This window comes from Uranotaenia lowii, chromosome 3 (genome assembly GCF_029784155.1).
Source record: "Uranotaenia lowii strain MFRU-FL chromosome 3, ASM2978415v1, whole genome shotgun sequence".
In the NCBI taxonomy this organism is placed as follows: Eukaryota; Metazoa; Arthropoda; class Insecta; order Diptera; family Culicidae; genus Uranotaenia; species Uranotaenia lowii.
In genome coordinates this window covers 41,327,906-41,344,238 of record NC_073693.1, presented here as the reverse complement: position 1 = coordinate 41,344,238, position 16,333 = coordinate 41,327,906, and the positions used below count along the sequence as shown (strand labels likewise).

Below are 16,333 nucleotides of genomic sequence, written 5' to 3'. Positions count from 1 at the left end.
AATTCACCTAGAAAGAAAGGTAAATCCAAATAAGGTAAAACTTACCTCGTAGCGAGGTGAAGTTGACCTGGATTGAGCTAAACAAATCGGTACAAATCATCTCGAAAAAAAGTAACTATTTGACGAATCCGTTTATTGAGGTTAAGCTGTTTTGCCGTTTAGGAACAAGTTCTGCTTCGTGCACAATATGTGAAACTCGGAACAAAATGGTAAGTGTTTTCTTAGATTTCATTTAGTTGTGCTGGTTCTCTACATAATACTTTGCTTTTGTTTCAGATCGGCCCAAAGAGCTTCGTGTTGTATTCCCGTCAGCCTTCAGATATTATTCCGGAAAAGCCGGACCTGACAAGCTTGGCGAACAAAGGACTTGCCTCAACAATTTTTGAAGAACACGATGATATATTTCAAAAATAAATATTAGGTAACAGTCCTTATTTATTTCAAATAAATACCATTTTTTCATGAATTGTTTTTTTTTTTTAAATTAATTTAATTGAAGAAACCAATCAAACAAACTAGCATTTACCTTTTAAATCAGTGAATGGGAAAACGGTATTATTTACTATTTAGCTAGGTGAATGAGAAAATGGTAAAATCTACCTTTTTGCTAGGTGAATTGAAAAAAGGTAAAATTTACCTTTTTGCTAGGTGAATGAAAAAAAGGTAAAATTTACCTCGAAAGAGGGGTGGAAAAAATTCACCTCGCAAAAAGGTAAATTTTACCTTTTTTTAATTTTCCGTGCATCAGATCAGAAGCCGATAGGAAAACTTTACACTGAACCCAAAATCACACTTAAAAAACACTAGAAGATTCACTTAAAAGTGAAAACTCAGTGAATTTCTTCATTTCAAGTGGCTCATGTACATTTCACTTGCCTCTCACTTGAATTTTAAGTGACCGAATCAATATACACTAGCTCATCACTTGAGTTTTAAGTGACCGGCATTGAATGTCTTCGATGCTCACTTGAAATCCACTTGACCGGTCACTTAAGCCAATATTCACTTGCCCATCACTTAAAATTCAAGTGATTTTTTGCATAGCGAATGTCAACAATGTCAGTATTGATTATTTCATTGTTGTTTGGAAAAGAAACAACAGAGGTTTGTTTGAGTTGGTAGGTGCAGAATTAAAATAATTTATATGTTATTAAACAATGATATTTTCCATAGGTCGACCGACAGAAATATCGTGTGAACCGGTTAACACGTCGCAGAGACCTTTTTGAAGCAATCAGGTTTCGGATACGTTTTCCGATGATGATTTATTTTGGAAATATTCAAGTGCAATTAAAGTAAGTATCATGCAAAACAATAAATACTAGTTAAATTTCATTTTTTTATTATTATTTCAGAAAATATCAACCCGTCAAAGTGAGGAAGTCAATGATTTTTCGAAGCCGAAAAATCTTCTTGAACCCAAATAAGGAGAAAAAGTGACGTTTTTTACGTTGTATTTTTTTTAAATAAATAATTGTTTTGTAGAAACAAAGTTGATTAATGTTTGATATTCCGAAATTTCACCTAAAAACCTCTACAACGAAAGATATTAATGACCTGAGCAAACATTTTAAATTGACTTTGCCATTCACTTGAAATTCACTTGATCGCTCACTTAAGTGATTTCACTTGACGGTCACTTAAAATTCACATGAATTTACGTATGGCGCAAATTCACTCCAGATGTCACTTACCTTTAAAGTGAAAATTATTTTCGGTGTAGGCAAGACGACAGTCGACGAACCAGATAATTTCGGATTTTCTTTCATCGTTGTGATGAAATAAAAGGACGAGTTGTTGCGACACACTTCATAACAAGCCATAATTCCAAGGTAAGCGAGGGTTTCTAATTTTAGACAATTTTGACCTATGTTTTACGAAATGAATACCTTATTATGGTTTTGCTATTTTTACAACGCAGTAAAGAAAGAAAAAAAATGTCCGACGAGGAATCTTTCATCGTTTTGGGTTCAACCCCTACGCCTTCGATGGAGAACTATTTCCTCTCTGATGAACAACCGAGGCAACCCATGACCGATTCGTCCATTCAGATCAATTCTAGTCACTTCAGCATGATTCATCCGCCACAGGAATCGTTGAAAAATTCGATTGGGCCAAAATCATCCTTGGAAACCTGTGCTGCTTCTAGTTTGATAAACGGATCCGTGGCTGGCGAGAATCCATTAGCGGCCAGTGTCATCATGGGCGAAACCCATTCCAGCCTGTTCCAGACATTCCCAAGCTTGATGAAATCATCAATGCCGATCGACGAGGTAAAAGTACTACAGCATTTGATGACCGAGCACGGTCAAATGAAGGAAAGTCTTCAGATGGCAAACGTTGCAATGCGTAAAAATTTTACGAGTATTCAAAAGTGGCAGGATGATGTTAAAAACAAATACGCCAATCAAAATCGTGTTATCGATGAGCTCCGCGCTAATCTAGAGCAATTAGAGTCAGCAAACAAAACTCTTCAGCAAAAGTTTAATCTGTCCGAGGAAAATGTTCGGAAAATAAAAAATGAAAATGATGCCCTACAGAAGCAACTAAATGATGTTTCCGACCGAGAAAATGTTCTGGGTACAGCTCATGAGGCTGAATTACAAGATCTCAGAAAGGAGCTTTCTGAGAAAAAATCGGTCCTGCAGAATATGGCCAAAGAGATTGAACGACTTCAGCTTGAAAAGCGTGATTTTGTGGTGGTTCCTTCGAACAAACCAGACCAGATGGATCTGGGTGTTGTTACCAAAGAAGAACATGAACGACAAATAAAGGTGCTTCAGCGAGAAATGTCAGTCGCGGTAGCTAAGAATTTGGAGTTTGAAGATATGGTATGGTAGTTATTATTTATTTACTTAATTTATACTTTTGAATGATTATATTCGCAGAGAAAAATCTACGTCGATGAAATCAACTGCTTGAAAGCAAACATATCGGCTGCTGAGGAGATGGCTGCCAAACATCGTCTTGAGAAGGAGCGCATGTTTAAGGATTTGGAAACTAGAGATGTATCCTTGTCGGAAAACATTCGCGAATTGAAAACTTTAAGCGAGCAAGTTGACGTTCTTACCGCCCAATTGGATATTTACAAGATTGATTTTGAAGCAGAACGAACGGCCCGAGCGGAGTTGGCCAGCGAAAAAGATCAAATACTATCCGATTTGAAGCTTCTTCAAAAACGCAACCAACAACTTATCGAAGAAGTTCAGAATGGGTAAAAGCTTTCCCCTTAAAAACTAAACTTTATCAATAATCACGTCTCAATTTCAGTCGCTCAGCTGAGCAGAAGGCAACCCGAGCCGCTAATGAAGCTTTGGACAAACGGAACTCTCCAGAGGTAGGCCCTTCCGGTTCTGGCGCTGCTGCAAAACCAGAACCCGCTGAAGAGCAAAAATATGAACGTCCCGTCCTGCACTGTCCTCTATGTAATGGAGCTTTCAAGGACCTCTTGACTCTGCAGAACCACGTGGAGGATTGTGTTGGCTGTGAAGGTTAATATTCGAACGAAACAGTGTCATATGTATATTAGATAATGTATCCAGATTGCAGCGTGAGCTAACAATGAAAAGGAAGGACTGAAGTAACCTGTTGTTTGTTGAAATTGATAAATTGTTAATGTTTAAGTGCATTTTATCGATAGTCACGCTTAAATGAGTTCGATTTTTAAATACCTAACAAAACAAAATGTATTGAAACTTATAGAAATAACTTTCCACTGTTAGTTCTGTTATATGATTGCAAATAAACAAAATTTAATGTGGGTATGTTAACATGTAAACATATCTTCAATGGTTCTTATTCAATGGCTTCGAAAGTCGAGTCACTGGATTCCACATGTCACTGGCGAGAATCGTCACTTCGGATGAACTTCGTGAGTTCATATCCTATTCTCGTAGACACCGTGAGTGAGAAATGTCGCATTCGGGTGACGATTTTAGGTGAGGATCGTCACCTCACGCGCGGCGCAGAATAAGGGCCAATGTGTTTGGTATTCGAATAACATGATAACATACAACAACCAAACATTAGTTTTATTAATTTTAATTTATTTTTCGATATTTTTATATAGTTTTTTAATTTTTAATTCAAGTTGTCGAAAATTCGTTTCTTTTTTTTAAATATGTATAAAGATATTAGTAGCACAAATACATACCTATTTCCATAAACTATACCAATAAATTGTCATTTCAAACTATAGCCTAAAATGGGCAATTGACTTAAATAAAAAACTTAAATAGGAATGCATCACAGAAAACTGATTGACTACTAATGGAGAATTGCATGGAGCTTAAACTAGTCTTAGCTTTACTTGGGAAAGAAGCCATGCTGGCAATTTCAAAAACGATAATTAAAAAAATCAACCAGAAATTCTTGTTGCTGATAGGAGGTACATACTACACAATACACTACATTTTTGAAATCTATCCGGTATCTGAGGTACACTCCGATGAATCGTTCGAGTTATCTGTGGAGCTACTCTGGGTGGACATCATCGACTGACGCTTCGGGTCATTCGGGGTGGTTTTACCAGATTTTCGATTCTCCGGACTCTGCTCCATCTTCATGTAACCTATGCCAGATTCTGGACCGGAGCTAGATTTCTTCTTTTCCTTCAGTTGAGCGCCCCGTTGTTTTGTTTCTGATTTAGATTCGGCTGAAGATTCCGGTTTTAGTTGAGACAATTTCTTTGCCGGAGTAGCAATCCGTGACTGGCCAGTGTTCGGGCATTCGTCAAGGGTTTCGGCTCGACTGGCTGTATCAATTTCCTCTTCCTCATCAAAGATGATGGGCTTGATCTTAGCTTCAGCCTCGGCAAAAGCTTGCGGATACTGGTTGCCCAGTTTAGTTTTGATATTACGGATCTTCTTGAAAATGTAATCCAAGTCTTTTTTCATTTCGTTCAACAGTTTTGTGTGCTTTTTAAAATCTTCGCTAGCTATTTTGAGTCGGCTTTGGCTAAGGGCATTGCAGTTTAGCAACATTTCATTGGTCTTCTCAAAACGTTGAAGCCTTGAACAAGAATGAAAATTATAATTCATTTACCAGCGTTTGTTCACATATGTATAGTAATTGTAATTGTTCTTTATTGATTTAACATCAGCCCATCGATATAAAATTATAGTTAGGGTCAAGGAAACACTCACATTTGCTTCTGAGCTCGTATCATAACTTCGACGTCGGTTTGGTTGACCATCCCAGCCAGGCCTTGAACGAATACCTCGGGCGCAGTATAATTCTGAAAGCACTCGATACTGAACTCACTTTCCGGTCGACCCGAGTGCATGCTGCTACTCATTTCTGAATTCATCATGATTTTAACGATTTCAAGGATTTTATACGAAGATTGGTTTTCAGTTCGCGATTTTCAGCAGAAACAGATTTGATGTTTATTTTCGAATACACTTGATCAAATCTTCACATCATTTGAACTTAAACCAACTTGTGAGTTGATACGTGAAATATTTCACGTTTTTGATTCACACACTCAAAAAAAACGCATTTTAAAATCTGGGAACAATTCTAGAGTTTGTTTTGATTAGGTCGTATGAACTTAATGAACCAATGTGAACAAAATTGAGTTATCGGCTGCAAACGATTGATAAGTATGTGTCCTATGTGAGGTAAAAATTTGGTTTTATTCAACCCCCTGGCAACTTGACGTTTCCCATACAAATCGCGTGTGCCAGTTTTTTCTGGTTCTCTGGTTCTGTCAAATCGAAAATCGAGCTACTTCACATGTCGGAAGGACCCATATTGTCGCAACCATGTGTTAAACCGTTTTTTCGCACTGGGTCGCGCCGCACCAACACACTCAACCACAGCGACGGTAGGTACCGCTGTATCACACCTTGTCCGCACGAAACGTCAGTGATAGCGGATAGAAAAACAGTGAACTGAAAACTATCGACTGAAAAAACGTGTTCGCCCGAGAATTCGATAATTATTACTAATTTATAATATAATAAAGCTAATAGTACGTTCTAGTTTGCAATAAGTGAAGCCTATTGCGGTTATTGTGAATCTTACATCTAATAGTACGGTGGTAATCCTTACAAACTAATAGTACGGATAGTAAGCGTAGGTTAGTAGATACATGCAATGCTTGATATATGCAATCACAGTTTAGACTAGATAAGATTAAAATTTGATATTTGTGCTACAGCTGCTGTTCTGGAAACAAAAAAGAGAAGAGTGCCTTAAGCGTCTAATATTAAAAATAAGTACCAAACACTCAAGAAACAGGTAACAAAGGTGAAGTACAAAAAGTGTTAACCAAAAACCTAACCTAAAAACTTGTTACAGTATTCCCACATCCGATCCTGTAACGATACACTGAAGGGACACTAAACGTAAGTCTATCATATCTACAGTTAAAATAATCAATATTTACAAAAAATATTCATGTAAAAAAACAACAACAATATGCACAACAACAAAATAACGAAATACTTATATCATTTTATAATTATAATCTCTCACGATAGGAATTTTTTAACGCTAGTTGTAATACACGTTATAAAATCGGAAAACCGTCTATCTTTTCGTTGCATCTTGCAACATTTTAAAAAATTCGTTTATGGTGATCGGGGAAGCTGGAATTATGGCGCCAAAGAAGCCAAGTGTGAGTTGTGGTATGTGCCGGGATCCGGACGATAGTCGGATGGTTAGCTGCGACGATTGTGGATCGTGGTTCCATTTCAAGTGCGTGGGTGTGAATGAAGACATCGAGGAGGTAGATTGGAGTTGTTCAGCGTGCGTGGCAAAACGGACAGATCAAATCTCATCGGTCAACATCAATCCTGCAGGAAATGGAACGGGTCCAAAATTGACGGGCGAACAAGAGCAAGCTAAACAACTCAGCGAATTCCAGAAGAAGTTGGACCAGATGCAGGCAAAGTTTGAAGAACAGCAGCGTACGTACCAGGCGCTGCTTACAGAAAAGGATCGTCAGTTGGAGTCTGTGGTGACAGATCTCAAGATCCAGTTTGATCGTCGTATGGAAGCCAGAGAGAGAGAAATTCGCGAGGAGTTGAGCATTCCGACCGCTCCACCGTCTGCAAATTCGACGACTGTAGGAGGAACGAACAACCGGTCATCGAATGAAGTGAAAATGGCGATGGAGAAAATGGAAAAGCAGCTCGCGGAGATGTCGAAGAAGCAGGATCAGCAAACGAGGACTCTTGAGGAGCGAATTCGGGCGATGGAAATCAACAGAAGTCGATCAAACGTATCCGATTCCGATCCCAACGAGCTCAGCCGAAGTCAACTGGCCGCGCGGCACGCAGTGACGAAAGAGCTGCCTACGTTTTCGGGCAATCCGGAAGAGTGGCCTCTTTTTATTTCGACGTACGAAAGCAGTACCAGGATGTGCGGTTTCAGCGACGAAGAAAACCTTCTTCGACTCCAGCGTAGCCTGAAGGGGAGAGCCCTCGAGACCGTTCGAAGCCGGTTACTGCATCCAGCGGGACTTGCAGGTGTCATTAGGACGTTAAAAACGCTGTACGGGCGGCCGGAAGTTATCGTCCACTCGCTAGTCTGCAAGATTCGGGAAATGCCATCGCCGAAGACGGAGAAGTTAGGAACTCTGATCGATTTCGGTGTTGCAGTCCAGAACATGTGTGCGACGATCGTGGCAAGTGGACTAAACGAGCACTTGTGCAACGTGGCACTTCTTCAAGAGCTCGTCGAAAGACTACCATCAACCGTGAAGCTCGACTGGGCGAAACATCGTTCAACGTTACAGGCGGTGACACTCGATGACTTCAGCAAATGGTTGGAGATACTCGTGGAAGCGGCATGCGTGGTAACGATTCCATCAACGATCAGTGCGTACGCTAGCAAGCCTGAGAAGCGTATACGGAAGGAGGAAGTTCATGTTCACCTCCAATCCAGCTCCAGTCAAGCGGCGGCAGGATCGACGGCCTCTACGACGTACCCCAGAAATACAACGAAGCCAGCAGCGTCGAAACAGTGTGTCATTTGCCAAGGAGGATGTAGCAGTGTGGGATCATGCAGGAAGTTTCAAGACCTGGATATCGGGGCAAGATGGGCAGCGCAGAAGCAGAACAAGTTGTGCCGGAAGTGTCTGGCGAAGCATTTCGGAGCGTGCGCAGTGAAGCAAGCTTGCGGAAGAAACGGCTGTTCATACATGCATCATGAGCTGCTACATGATGATTCCAGATACCAGCGAGCAGAAAATTCCTCAACGGTGAATTCCCAAGGCGCGGCAGAAACACCTGTCGAACAGTGCAACACTCACGTCAGTTACGTCAGCAAGATTCTCTTCCGCTACGTTCCAGTCATCCTACACGGACGAGGCAAGCTCGTTCGCACTGTCGCATTTTTGGACGAAGGCTCATCGGCGACGCTGATGGAGCACAGCTTACTAGACGAGTTGGAGCTGGACGGAGAGTCGTATCCGTTGTGCCTAGGCTGGACGGGAGATCATCAACGACAGGAGATGAAGTCCGTGATGTTACCTCTGGACATTTCCGGAACGCGCGGTGGAGAGAAATACCGACTGTCGAAAGTCCACACGGTGGAGAATCTGTCGCTACCGCAGCAGACGTTGAAGATGGCAAAGCTAGCATCCGAGTATGAGCACCTGGACGGCGTATCAGCGGATTCTTATCACAACGTTCGGCCGCGGATACTCATCGGTATAGATAACTGCCGTTTGGGTCAGGCGTTGGACAGCAGGGAAGGTGGCAAAGACGAACCGATTGCCGCTAGAACACGCCTAGGATGGATAGTGTTCGGACCATGCTCTACGACATCTCATCCAACGACGAACTTCACAGCGCACCACAGTATTCACGTGTGTCCGTGCTGCGAGCAAAGTGACGCGGATCTTCATAACATGGTGAAAACGTACATGTCCCTAGACAGCACGGGAGTAATGAGTTCCGTTAAACCTCTCTTATCGAAGGACGACGAGCGAGCGGAGCAGTTGCTGAAATCGTTGACGCGTGTGAAGGGCAAGCGAATGGAAACCGGACTGCTTTGGCGGTGTGACGATGTTCGACTGCCGGACAGCAAACCGATGGCGATGAGACGGCTGATCTGTTTGAAGAAGCGAATGCAGCGGGACCCGGCGTTGGCTGAAGCGGTGAAGGAGAAGATTCGGGATTACGAACGAGCCGGGTACATCGAGAAGCTGACGAAGAACCAGTTAGCCGAGAAATTCGATCGGGTTTGGTATCTCCCAATCTTTCCGGTTGTCAACCCAAATAAACCGAAAAAGATGCGCTTGGTTTGGGACGCAGCAGCTAAAGTCTTAGGACTCTGCCTGAATTCATTTCTATTAACGGGACCTGATCATCTCACCTCTTTGGTCTTCGTTCTACAACGTTTCCGGGAGTTCCGTATAGCCATCACCGGCGACATTCGGGAGATGTTTCTGCAGATCTTGATGAACTGGTTCGATCAACAGTGCTTGAGATTCCTATGGCGGGACGGCGAGCAAGATCGCAGCCCAGACGTCTACGTTACGAAAGTGATGACCTTCGGAGCGACGTGTTCACCAAGTACTGCGCAGTACGTGAAGAACTACAACGCGGAGCGGTTCCAGGATGAGTTTCCACGAGCGGTAGAAGCAATCGTGAAGGAGCACTACGTCGACGATATGCTGTCAAGCGTAGAGACGGAAGAAGAGGCGATAAAGTTGGCGAAAGATGTCCGGCACGTCCACGCAGAAGCGGGCTTTGAGATCCGGAACTGGCTATCAAATTCGAATCGAGTGCTGCAGGAGTTGGATGCGAGTCCCGGGGAGAAGAGTTTGAATCTTTCGGGCGAGATGGCCACGGAGAAGGTTCTTGGCATGTGGTGGTGTACAGCGACTGATACGTTTACCTACAAAATTCCTCCGAGAGTCAACGCCGAGCTGCTGCAAGGTGACATCGTTCCAACGAAAAGGCAGATCTTAAGCACGCTGATGACCATCTACGATCCGCTGGGACTACTGGCGCACTTCTTAATGTTCCTGAAGATACTGTTGCAGGAGATTTGGCGAAGTGTTGTAGGCTGGGACGAGTCCATCAAAAGTGAGCAGTTCGAGAAATGGCAGACCTGGTTGCGCGTCCTCCCGCAAGTGGAATCGGTCAGCGTGCCAAGGTGTTACCGATCGAAGACGAGCATAAGCGAGCGGAATTCGATTCAGCTGCATGTGTTTGTGGATGCGTCGGAGAACGGCTTCGCTGCAGTCGCCTATCTGCGGTTCGAAGAGGATGGAGAGGTTGAGTGTGCGCTCATCCGTGCGAAGACTAGAGTAGCTCCACTACGATTCGTGTCGATTCCCAGACTAGAACTACAGGCAGCAGTCATCGGTGCCCGTCTAGCGAACGACGCCATGGAGACGCACAAGCTGAAGCCTACGCAAAGATTCTTCTGGACGGATTCACGCAACGTCCTCAGTTGGCTGAATTCCGATCACCGGAAATATCATCAGTTTGTTGCGGTACGGATCAGTGAAATGTTGGAGTTGACGGAATCATCGGAATGGAACTGGGTTCCGACGAAGCTGAACGTCGCTGACGATGCAACAAAGTGGCAGAATCTCCCGGATCTTTCTCCTAGCAGTCGCTGGTTCCGTGCTCCGGAGTTCCTGTGGGGACCGAAAGAGGGATGGCCAGTCATCGAGTCCAAGTTCGATCATACCGCAGAGGAGATACGGGCGCATGTGCAGCACCATTCCGTCGAACGCGCTCTATTCCGGTGGGAAGATTTTTCGAGATGGAACCGTCTTCTTCGACACGTTGCCTTCATTCAACGATTTCCGTCGAATCTACGTCGGGGGCGGTGCTGCGAATGAATGGTCGGATCGACGAATGTGCGCATGTGGAGGAATGCACGAAGCATCCGATACTGCTTCCGAAGCGACATCTGGTTACGGACCTTATCATAGCCAGCGTTCATCAAAAGTTCTGCCACATGAATCACCAGTCAACGCTCAACGAAATCCGCCGCAGATTCTACGTTCCGGCATTGAAATCGGTCTATAACTGTGTCCGTGACCGATGCCAGCACTGCAAGATTCTTCGAGCGAAACCAGAAGCCCCCGAGATGTCTGGCCTATCGGTTGGACGCCTACAGCCATTTTGCCGTCCATTTTCCTACGTTGGTATCGACTACTTCGGACCGATGCACGTAGTTATCGGTAGGAGGACCGAGAAACGATGGGGTGTACTCATAACCTGTCTAACTGTGCGAGCAGTACACCTCGAAGTCGCACACAGCCTCACCACCGACTCATGCATTCTCGCCATACGAAACTTCATCGCCAGGAGAGGTGCCCCGGTTCAGATCATCAGCGATCGAGGCACCAACTTCATCGGAGCCAGCCGCGAACTGAAGGAAGCCCTGCAGCAAGTGAACCAGGACAAGTTGATGGAACACTTCGTCACCACTGATACGAAATGGACGTTCAACCCTCCGGCGTCACCACACTTCGGCGGAGCCTGGGAACGCCTAGTTCAGTCCGTGAAGAAATCCCTCAAGCACCTACAACTCACCCGCACACCCACAGACGAGATATTACGGAACACGCTTACGGAGATCGAGCTTACCGTTAATTCTCGACCACTAACCGAACTACCGCTAGACGACGAGCTATCGCAAGCGCTCACTCCGAATCACCTTTTGATCGGGTCGTCAGACGGTTCAAAGCCCCCGATCGCATATGACGACAGCAGCTACGCTCTGAAGCACACCTGGAGAATGTCGCAGGTCTACGCCAACCGGTTCTGGCGGCGTTGGGTAGAGGAATACCTGCCCACACTCACACGAAGGACAAAATGGTTTAACCGTGCCAAGCCGATTGAGGAAGGAGACATCGTTATCATCGTGGACGAGACACTGCCAAGGAACTGCTGGCCGAAAGGTCGGGTGGTACATGCAATCCGGTCCAAGGATGGACAGGTTCGTCGTGCACTGGTGCAGACTGCAACTGGAGTTCTTGAGAGACCAGCCGTGAAGATCGCGGTGTTGGACGTCGGTGCAAACGTGAGTACTTCGGAGCAGTAACCTCGAAGTACTGCGGGGGAGTGTCGCAACCATGTGTTAAACCGTTTTTTCGCACTGGGTCGCGCCGCACCAACACACTCAACCACAGCGACGGTAGGTACCGCTGTATCACACCTTGTCCGCACGAAACGTCAGTGATAGCGGATAGAAAAACAGTGAACTGAAAACTATCGACTGAAAAAACGTGTTCGCCCGAGAATTCGATAATTATTACTAATTTATAATATAATAAAGCTAATAGTACGTTCTAGTTTGCAATAAGTGAAGCCTATTGCGGTTATTGTGAATCTTACATCTAATAGTACGGTGGTAATCCTTACAAACTAATAGTACGGATAGTAAGCGTAGGTTAGTAGATACATGCAATGCTTGATATATGCAATCACAGTTTAGACTAGATAAGATTAAAATTTGATATTTGTGCTACAGCTGCTGTTCTGGAAACAAAAAAGAGAAGAGTGCCTTAAGCGTCTAATATTAAAAATAAGTACCAAACACTCAAGAAACAGGTAACAAAGGTGAAGTACAAAAAGTGTTAACCAAAAACCTAACCTAAAAACTTGTTACAGTATTCCCACATCCGATCCTGTAACGATACACTGAAGGGACACTAAACGTAAGTCTATCATATCTACAGTTAAAATAATCAATATTTACAAAAAATATTCATGTAAAAAAACAACAACAATATGCACAACAACAAAATAACGAAATACTTATATCATTTTATAATTATAATCTCTCACGATAGGAATTTTTTAACGCTAGTTGTAATACACGTTATAAAATCGGAAAACCGTCTATCTTTTCGTTGCATCTTGCAACACATATTGATATATGTTTTCTGTAACTGATTCAATTCCTGAAAAAAAGTTTTGAATTTGGAACTTTTTGCTATGATTTATGTGAAGTGAATCTGTTTTCAAAAGTTTAGTCCAAGAAAACGAGTAGAGCGTTAATTTGTGTGTCCTTCATAAGGTATAAAAGTTCTGGGACTGCTTTAAATAAATCACTGATCCGGCAGTTTTTTGGGACAAGTTTACCTTCCACCGAAACTGTTGAAGATACTCAAGCACAATAAATGTAAAATACAACATTACCGCATCAATCATTAAGTGATTGCCATAAACTGCGATGTATATGAACATTTTAACATGACAAAACAATCACATTACAGCAGAACTTTTGCCATTTTATAGAAAAACTGTTCCTACACAATAAATAAATCGGTCGAATATTGAATAAGTTTAACCATTTCGGTTAAAACTTTTTTTTATTCATTCGAAAGTTATGAATTTGGCTGATTCGCACCACATTTAATATTGTGCCCTTTCCATATGCATGACTCGAAAAGTATGTATAAACAAGCGGCATACATGCGACATCTGCGATTTTGAAACAGACACACGAAACTCGACCGAACTGTCAAGTTGCCAGGGGGTTGGTTTTATTCGAACAATAAATAACTTCAAAAAATTGATTTGAATTTAAGACGTATACTGCCGCTATTCGCAAGACTGTCCCATATGCATTTTCGTCATTTTTCAGTTCATCTCAAAAATCGTTCAAATACAGTTAGTTCTTCAATTTAGACTAAAAACTTTCATAACTTTGTTCTCAACATATATGAAAAAAATACCAAGTCATGTCTGTCCCATATGAAATATACCCGCAAAGCTGTCCCATATGTCTATTTATACAGAATGCTTCAAAACTGCTCCTCTAATTTACGTTAATTTTACAAATATTCATACAATGTGTGCGACAAAATAAGCATTCATTGAAATTGCGAAAGTTTGACTAGATAAAACAGTACAGTAAAGTTAAAAATAACAATCTCCATAATTCCATCAAACTGTGTTTCCTTAAATTTCGCATGAAGCTTATTGAATTGTTCTTTGTAAAACATGGAAAATAGTCAGCTACAAAGCCATATTTTTAGGTTTTTGTCATGCTGTTACTTGCTGCTTGGACTTTCATAAAATCTATGAACAAAAATACGCGTACTTGGTAGCACACGCTTAAGTCATATCGAATTGACTTTTCTCATCAAATATTTGCAGCCAAGATACTTTGCTGTTTCTGATTCAGCATTAATTTAATTTAAAGGTATTTATAGTCTTTCTAAAAAGATAATCGACCGAAAAACTTTCCAGAATATGATGGTACAGGTTGTTTTATACATGGAACGTTGTTATTCATTTTATTTTAGACTCACTCAACTCTTACTATAAACTTTCTTTATCTTTGACTAACGAAACATGTCACAAACATCATTTCAAACTTATTTTTATCAGTACACAACCAGTAAAGTGAATAATACAGCGCAGATAGAGAGAATCAAATGATCAACTGACAAAAGTAAAGCCAAATATGGGACAGTTTTGCGGGTATATTTAATCCGCATGCGAAATATACTCGCAAGGCTGTCCCAACATTATTTTCTCCTCCGCATCAACAACTTCCAAATCAAAAACATATTGGACAAAATTCTACAACAATTATCTCAATATCTGTGAAGAAAGAAGTAGAAAAGGTAAAGTTTCAAACGAGAAATCCACGAAAGTTTATAAAAATCTTTAAAGTAGTTTTTCTCGGTTCGTTGTTTTTGCATATGGGACAGACTTGCCGGCAGCGGCAGTATAATGACTTAATAATTTTCGAGTGTAATTTGGTTTTAAATACGTTTTGTGTGGACTGGATTGCCGTTCAACTATTGCGGAAATTGCACCCATTTAGACTCCTGTGCAAATAATTTCCACGCAGAATAGTTTTCGCACTGACGCATACATATACAATCGATGACAGTTTTTCTAATCAGCCGTTGCTCGCTTCTGATTTTCGAATGACATTTCCAAACGGCATAATCGTTGTTGTTTTGAACGAAAATTGTTATGAAATGCGAACCAAGGCGTTTAACAATGAAAGTTGATCGACCTACACATGAAAAGAAATTAACATAACAAAAGTCGCAAAAATACTTTTTGGCGCAGCGGTAATCAGCTATTCAGACGAATAGATGTATTCCTGATGCACGTAGTCCCTCGCAGCACCGATTCCAGGCTGCTACAGCGAATAAGAGAATATTTTTCACTGGCAGAGAAATATAAATAGGCGAACCATATTATGAGACCCGCTCTACAATTGTTGTGCAATTCGGATATTCTGTAGAACGCATATCACCCGCGGGGATTCTGCACGGAAAATAAAAAAAAGGTAAAATTAACCTTTTTGCGAGGTGAATTTTTTCCACCCGAGGTAAATTTTACCTTTTTTTTCATTCACCTAGCAAAAAGGTAAATTTTACCTTTTTTCAATTCACCTAGCAAAAAGGTAGATTTTACCATTTTCTCATTCACCTAGCTAAATAGTAAATAATACCGTTTTCCCATTCACTGATTTAAAAGGTAAATGCTAGTTTGTTTGATTGGTTTCTTCAATTAAATTAATTTAAAAAAAAACACAATTCATGAAAAATGGTATTTATTTGAAATAAATAAGGACTGTTACCTAATATTTATTTTTGAAATATATCACCGTGTTCTTCAAAAATTGTTGAGGCAAGTCCTTTGTTCGCCAAGCTTGTCAGGTCCGGCTTTTCCGGAATAATATCTGAAGGCTGACGGGAATACAACACGAAGCTCTTTGGGCCGATCTGAAACAAAAGCAAAGTATTATGAAGAGAACCAGCACAACTAAATGAAATCTTAGAAAACACTTACCATTTTGTTCCGATTTTCACATATTGTGCACGAAGCAAAACTTGTTCCTAAACGGCAAAACAGCTTAACCTCAATAAACGGATTCGTCAAATAGTTACTTTTTTTCGAGATGATTTGTACCGATTTGTTTAGCTCGATCCAGGTCAACTTCACCTCGCTACGAGGTAAGTTTTACCTTATTTGGATTTACCTTTCTTTCTAGGTGGATTATACTTTTTGATTCAGCTCAATTCAGGTGAACTTCACCTCGCTACGAGGTAAAATTTACCTTTTTTGGATTCACATTTTTTCTCGGTGAATTGTACCTTTTTTCATTCTTCGTTTCAGGTATATTTTACCTCGCTGTGAGGTGAGTTTCACCTCGAAAAGGTAGAAGTTACCTTTTTGGCTTTTGCGAGCGTTCACCTTTGCTGTCTCGGTAAATTTTACCTTTTTATTATTTTCCGTGTGATAACACTCCAGGCACTGATCACACTGACATGACACTTAGAACAGAAATTCAATTATTTTCTGTCTAATTTTTTTCGTCAGATTTTGCAGGTTCGCAATAAGGCATTTCCCCATTTGTCAAACGAACAGCTGATTTCTCG

The 16,333-nt window shown here is 41.7% G+C and overlaps 4 protein-coding genes across 4 annotated transcripts; 3 read left to right on the top strand and 1 right to left on the bottom strand.

Annotated features, from left to right (window-relative positions):
* Positions 1-744: 744 nt before the first annotated feature.
* Positions 745-3,782, top strand: LOC129756751 (NF-kappa-B essential modulator). The gene is made up of 5 exons (XM_055753745.1): positions 745-773; positions 1,723-1,832; positions 1,922-2,831; positions 2,889-3,214; positions 3,271-3,782. Exons 3-5 carry the CDS (start codon positions 1,938-1,940, stop codon positions 3,494-3,496), a joined length of 1,446 nt encoding a protein of 481 aa, XP_055609720.1. The 5' UTR covers positions 745-773; positions 1,723-1,832; positions 1,922-1,937; the 3' UTR covers positions 3,497-3,782.
* A 292-nt stretch (positions 3,783-4,074) lies between these two features.
* On the bottom strand, positions 4,075-5,398 carry LOC129756757 (kxDL motif-containing protein CG10681). The gene is made up of 2 exons (XM_055753750.1): positions 5,145-5,398; positions 4,075-5,010 (listed from the first exon to the last, which is right to left on the bottom strand). The coding sequence occupies exons 1-2, from the start codon at positions 5,309-5,311 to the stop codon at positions 4,422-4,424; spliced, it is 756 nt and encodes a 251-aa protein (XP_055609725.1). The 5' UTR covers positions 5,312-5,398; the 3' UTR covers positions 4,075-4,421.
* A 411-nt stretch (positions 5,399-5,809) lies between these two features.
* On the top strand, positions 5,810-10,810 carry LOC129752124 (uncharacterized). Its single transcript, XM_055747916.1, has 2 exons — positions 5,810-6,243; positions 6,304-10,810. Exon 2 carries the CDS (start codon positions 6,578-6,580, stop codon positions 10,808-10,810), a length of 4,233 nt encoding a protein of 1,410 aa, XP_055603891.1. The 5' UTR covers positions 5,810-6,243; positions 6,304-6,577.
* Positions 10,811-11,016: 206 nt separating this feature from the next.
* On the top strand, positions 11,017-12,774 carry LOC129756755 (uncharacterized). Its single transcript, XM_055753749.1, has 2 exons — positions 11,017-12,530; positions 12,591-12,774. The coding sequence occupies exon 1, from the start codon at positions 11,062-11,064 to the stop codon at positions 12,019-12,021; it is 960 nt and encodes a 319-aa protein (XP_055609724.1). The 5' UTR covers positions 11,017-11,061; the 3' UTR covers positions 12,022-12,530; positions 12,591-12,774.
* Positions 12,775-16,333: the final 3,559 nt, after the last annotated feature.

Bases quoted from the DNA above. Each gene is read 5' to 3' on its own strand.
- LOC129756751 (XM_055753745.1), top strand. From the start codon at position 1,938: ATGTCCGACGAGGAATCTTTCATCGTTTTGGGTTCAACCCCTACGCCT. The intron at 2,832-2,888 runs GTATGGTAGTTA...TTATATTCGCAG, and splicing joins ATTTGGAGTTTGAAGATATG to AGAAAAATCTACGTCGATGA. The intron at 3,215-3,270 runs GTAAAAGCTTTC...TCTCAATTTCAG, and splicing joins ATCGAAGAAGTTCAGAATGG to TCGCTCAGCTGAGCAGAAGG.
- LOC129756757 (XM_055753750.1), bottom strand. From the start codon at position 5,311: ATGATGAATTCAGAAATGAGTAGCAGCATGCACTCGGGTCGACCGGAA. The intron at 5,011-5,144 runs GTGAGTGTTTCC...TTCTTGTTCAAG, and splicing joins ATACGAGCTCAGAAGCAAAT to GCTTCAACGTTTTGAGAAGA.
- LOC129752124 (XM_055747916.1), top strand. From the start codon at position 6,578: ATGGTGATCGGGGAAGCTGGAATTATGGCGCCAAAGAAGCCAAGTGTG.
- LOC129756755 (XM_055753749.1), top strand. From the start codon at position 11,062: ATGTCTGGCCTATCGGTTGGACGCCTACAGCCATTTTGCCGTCCATTT.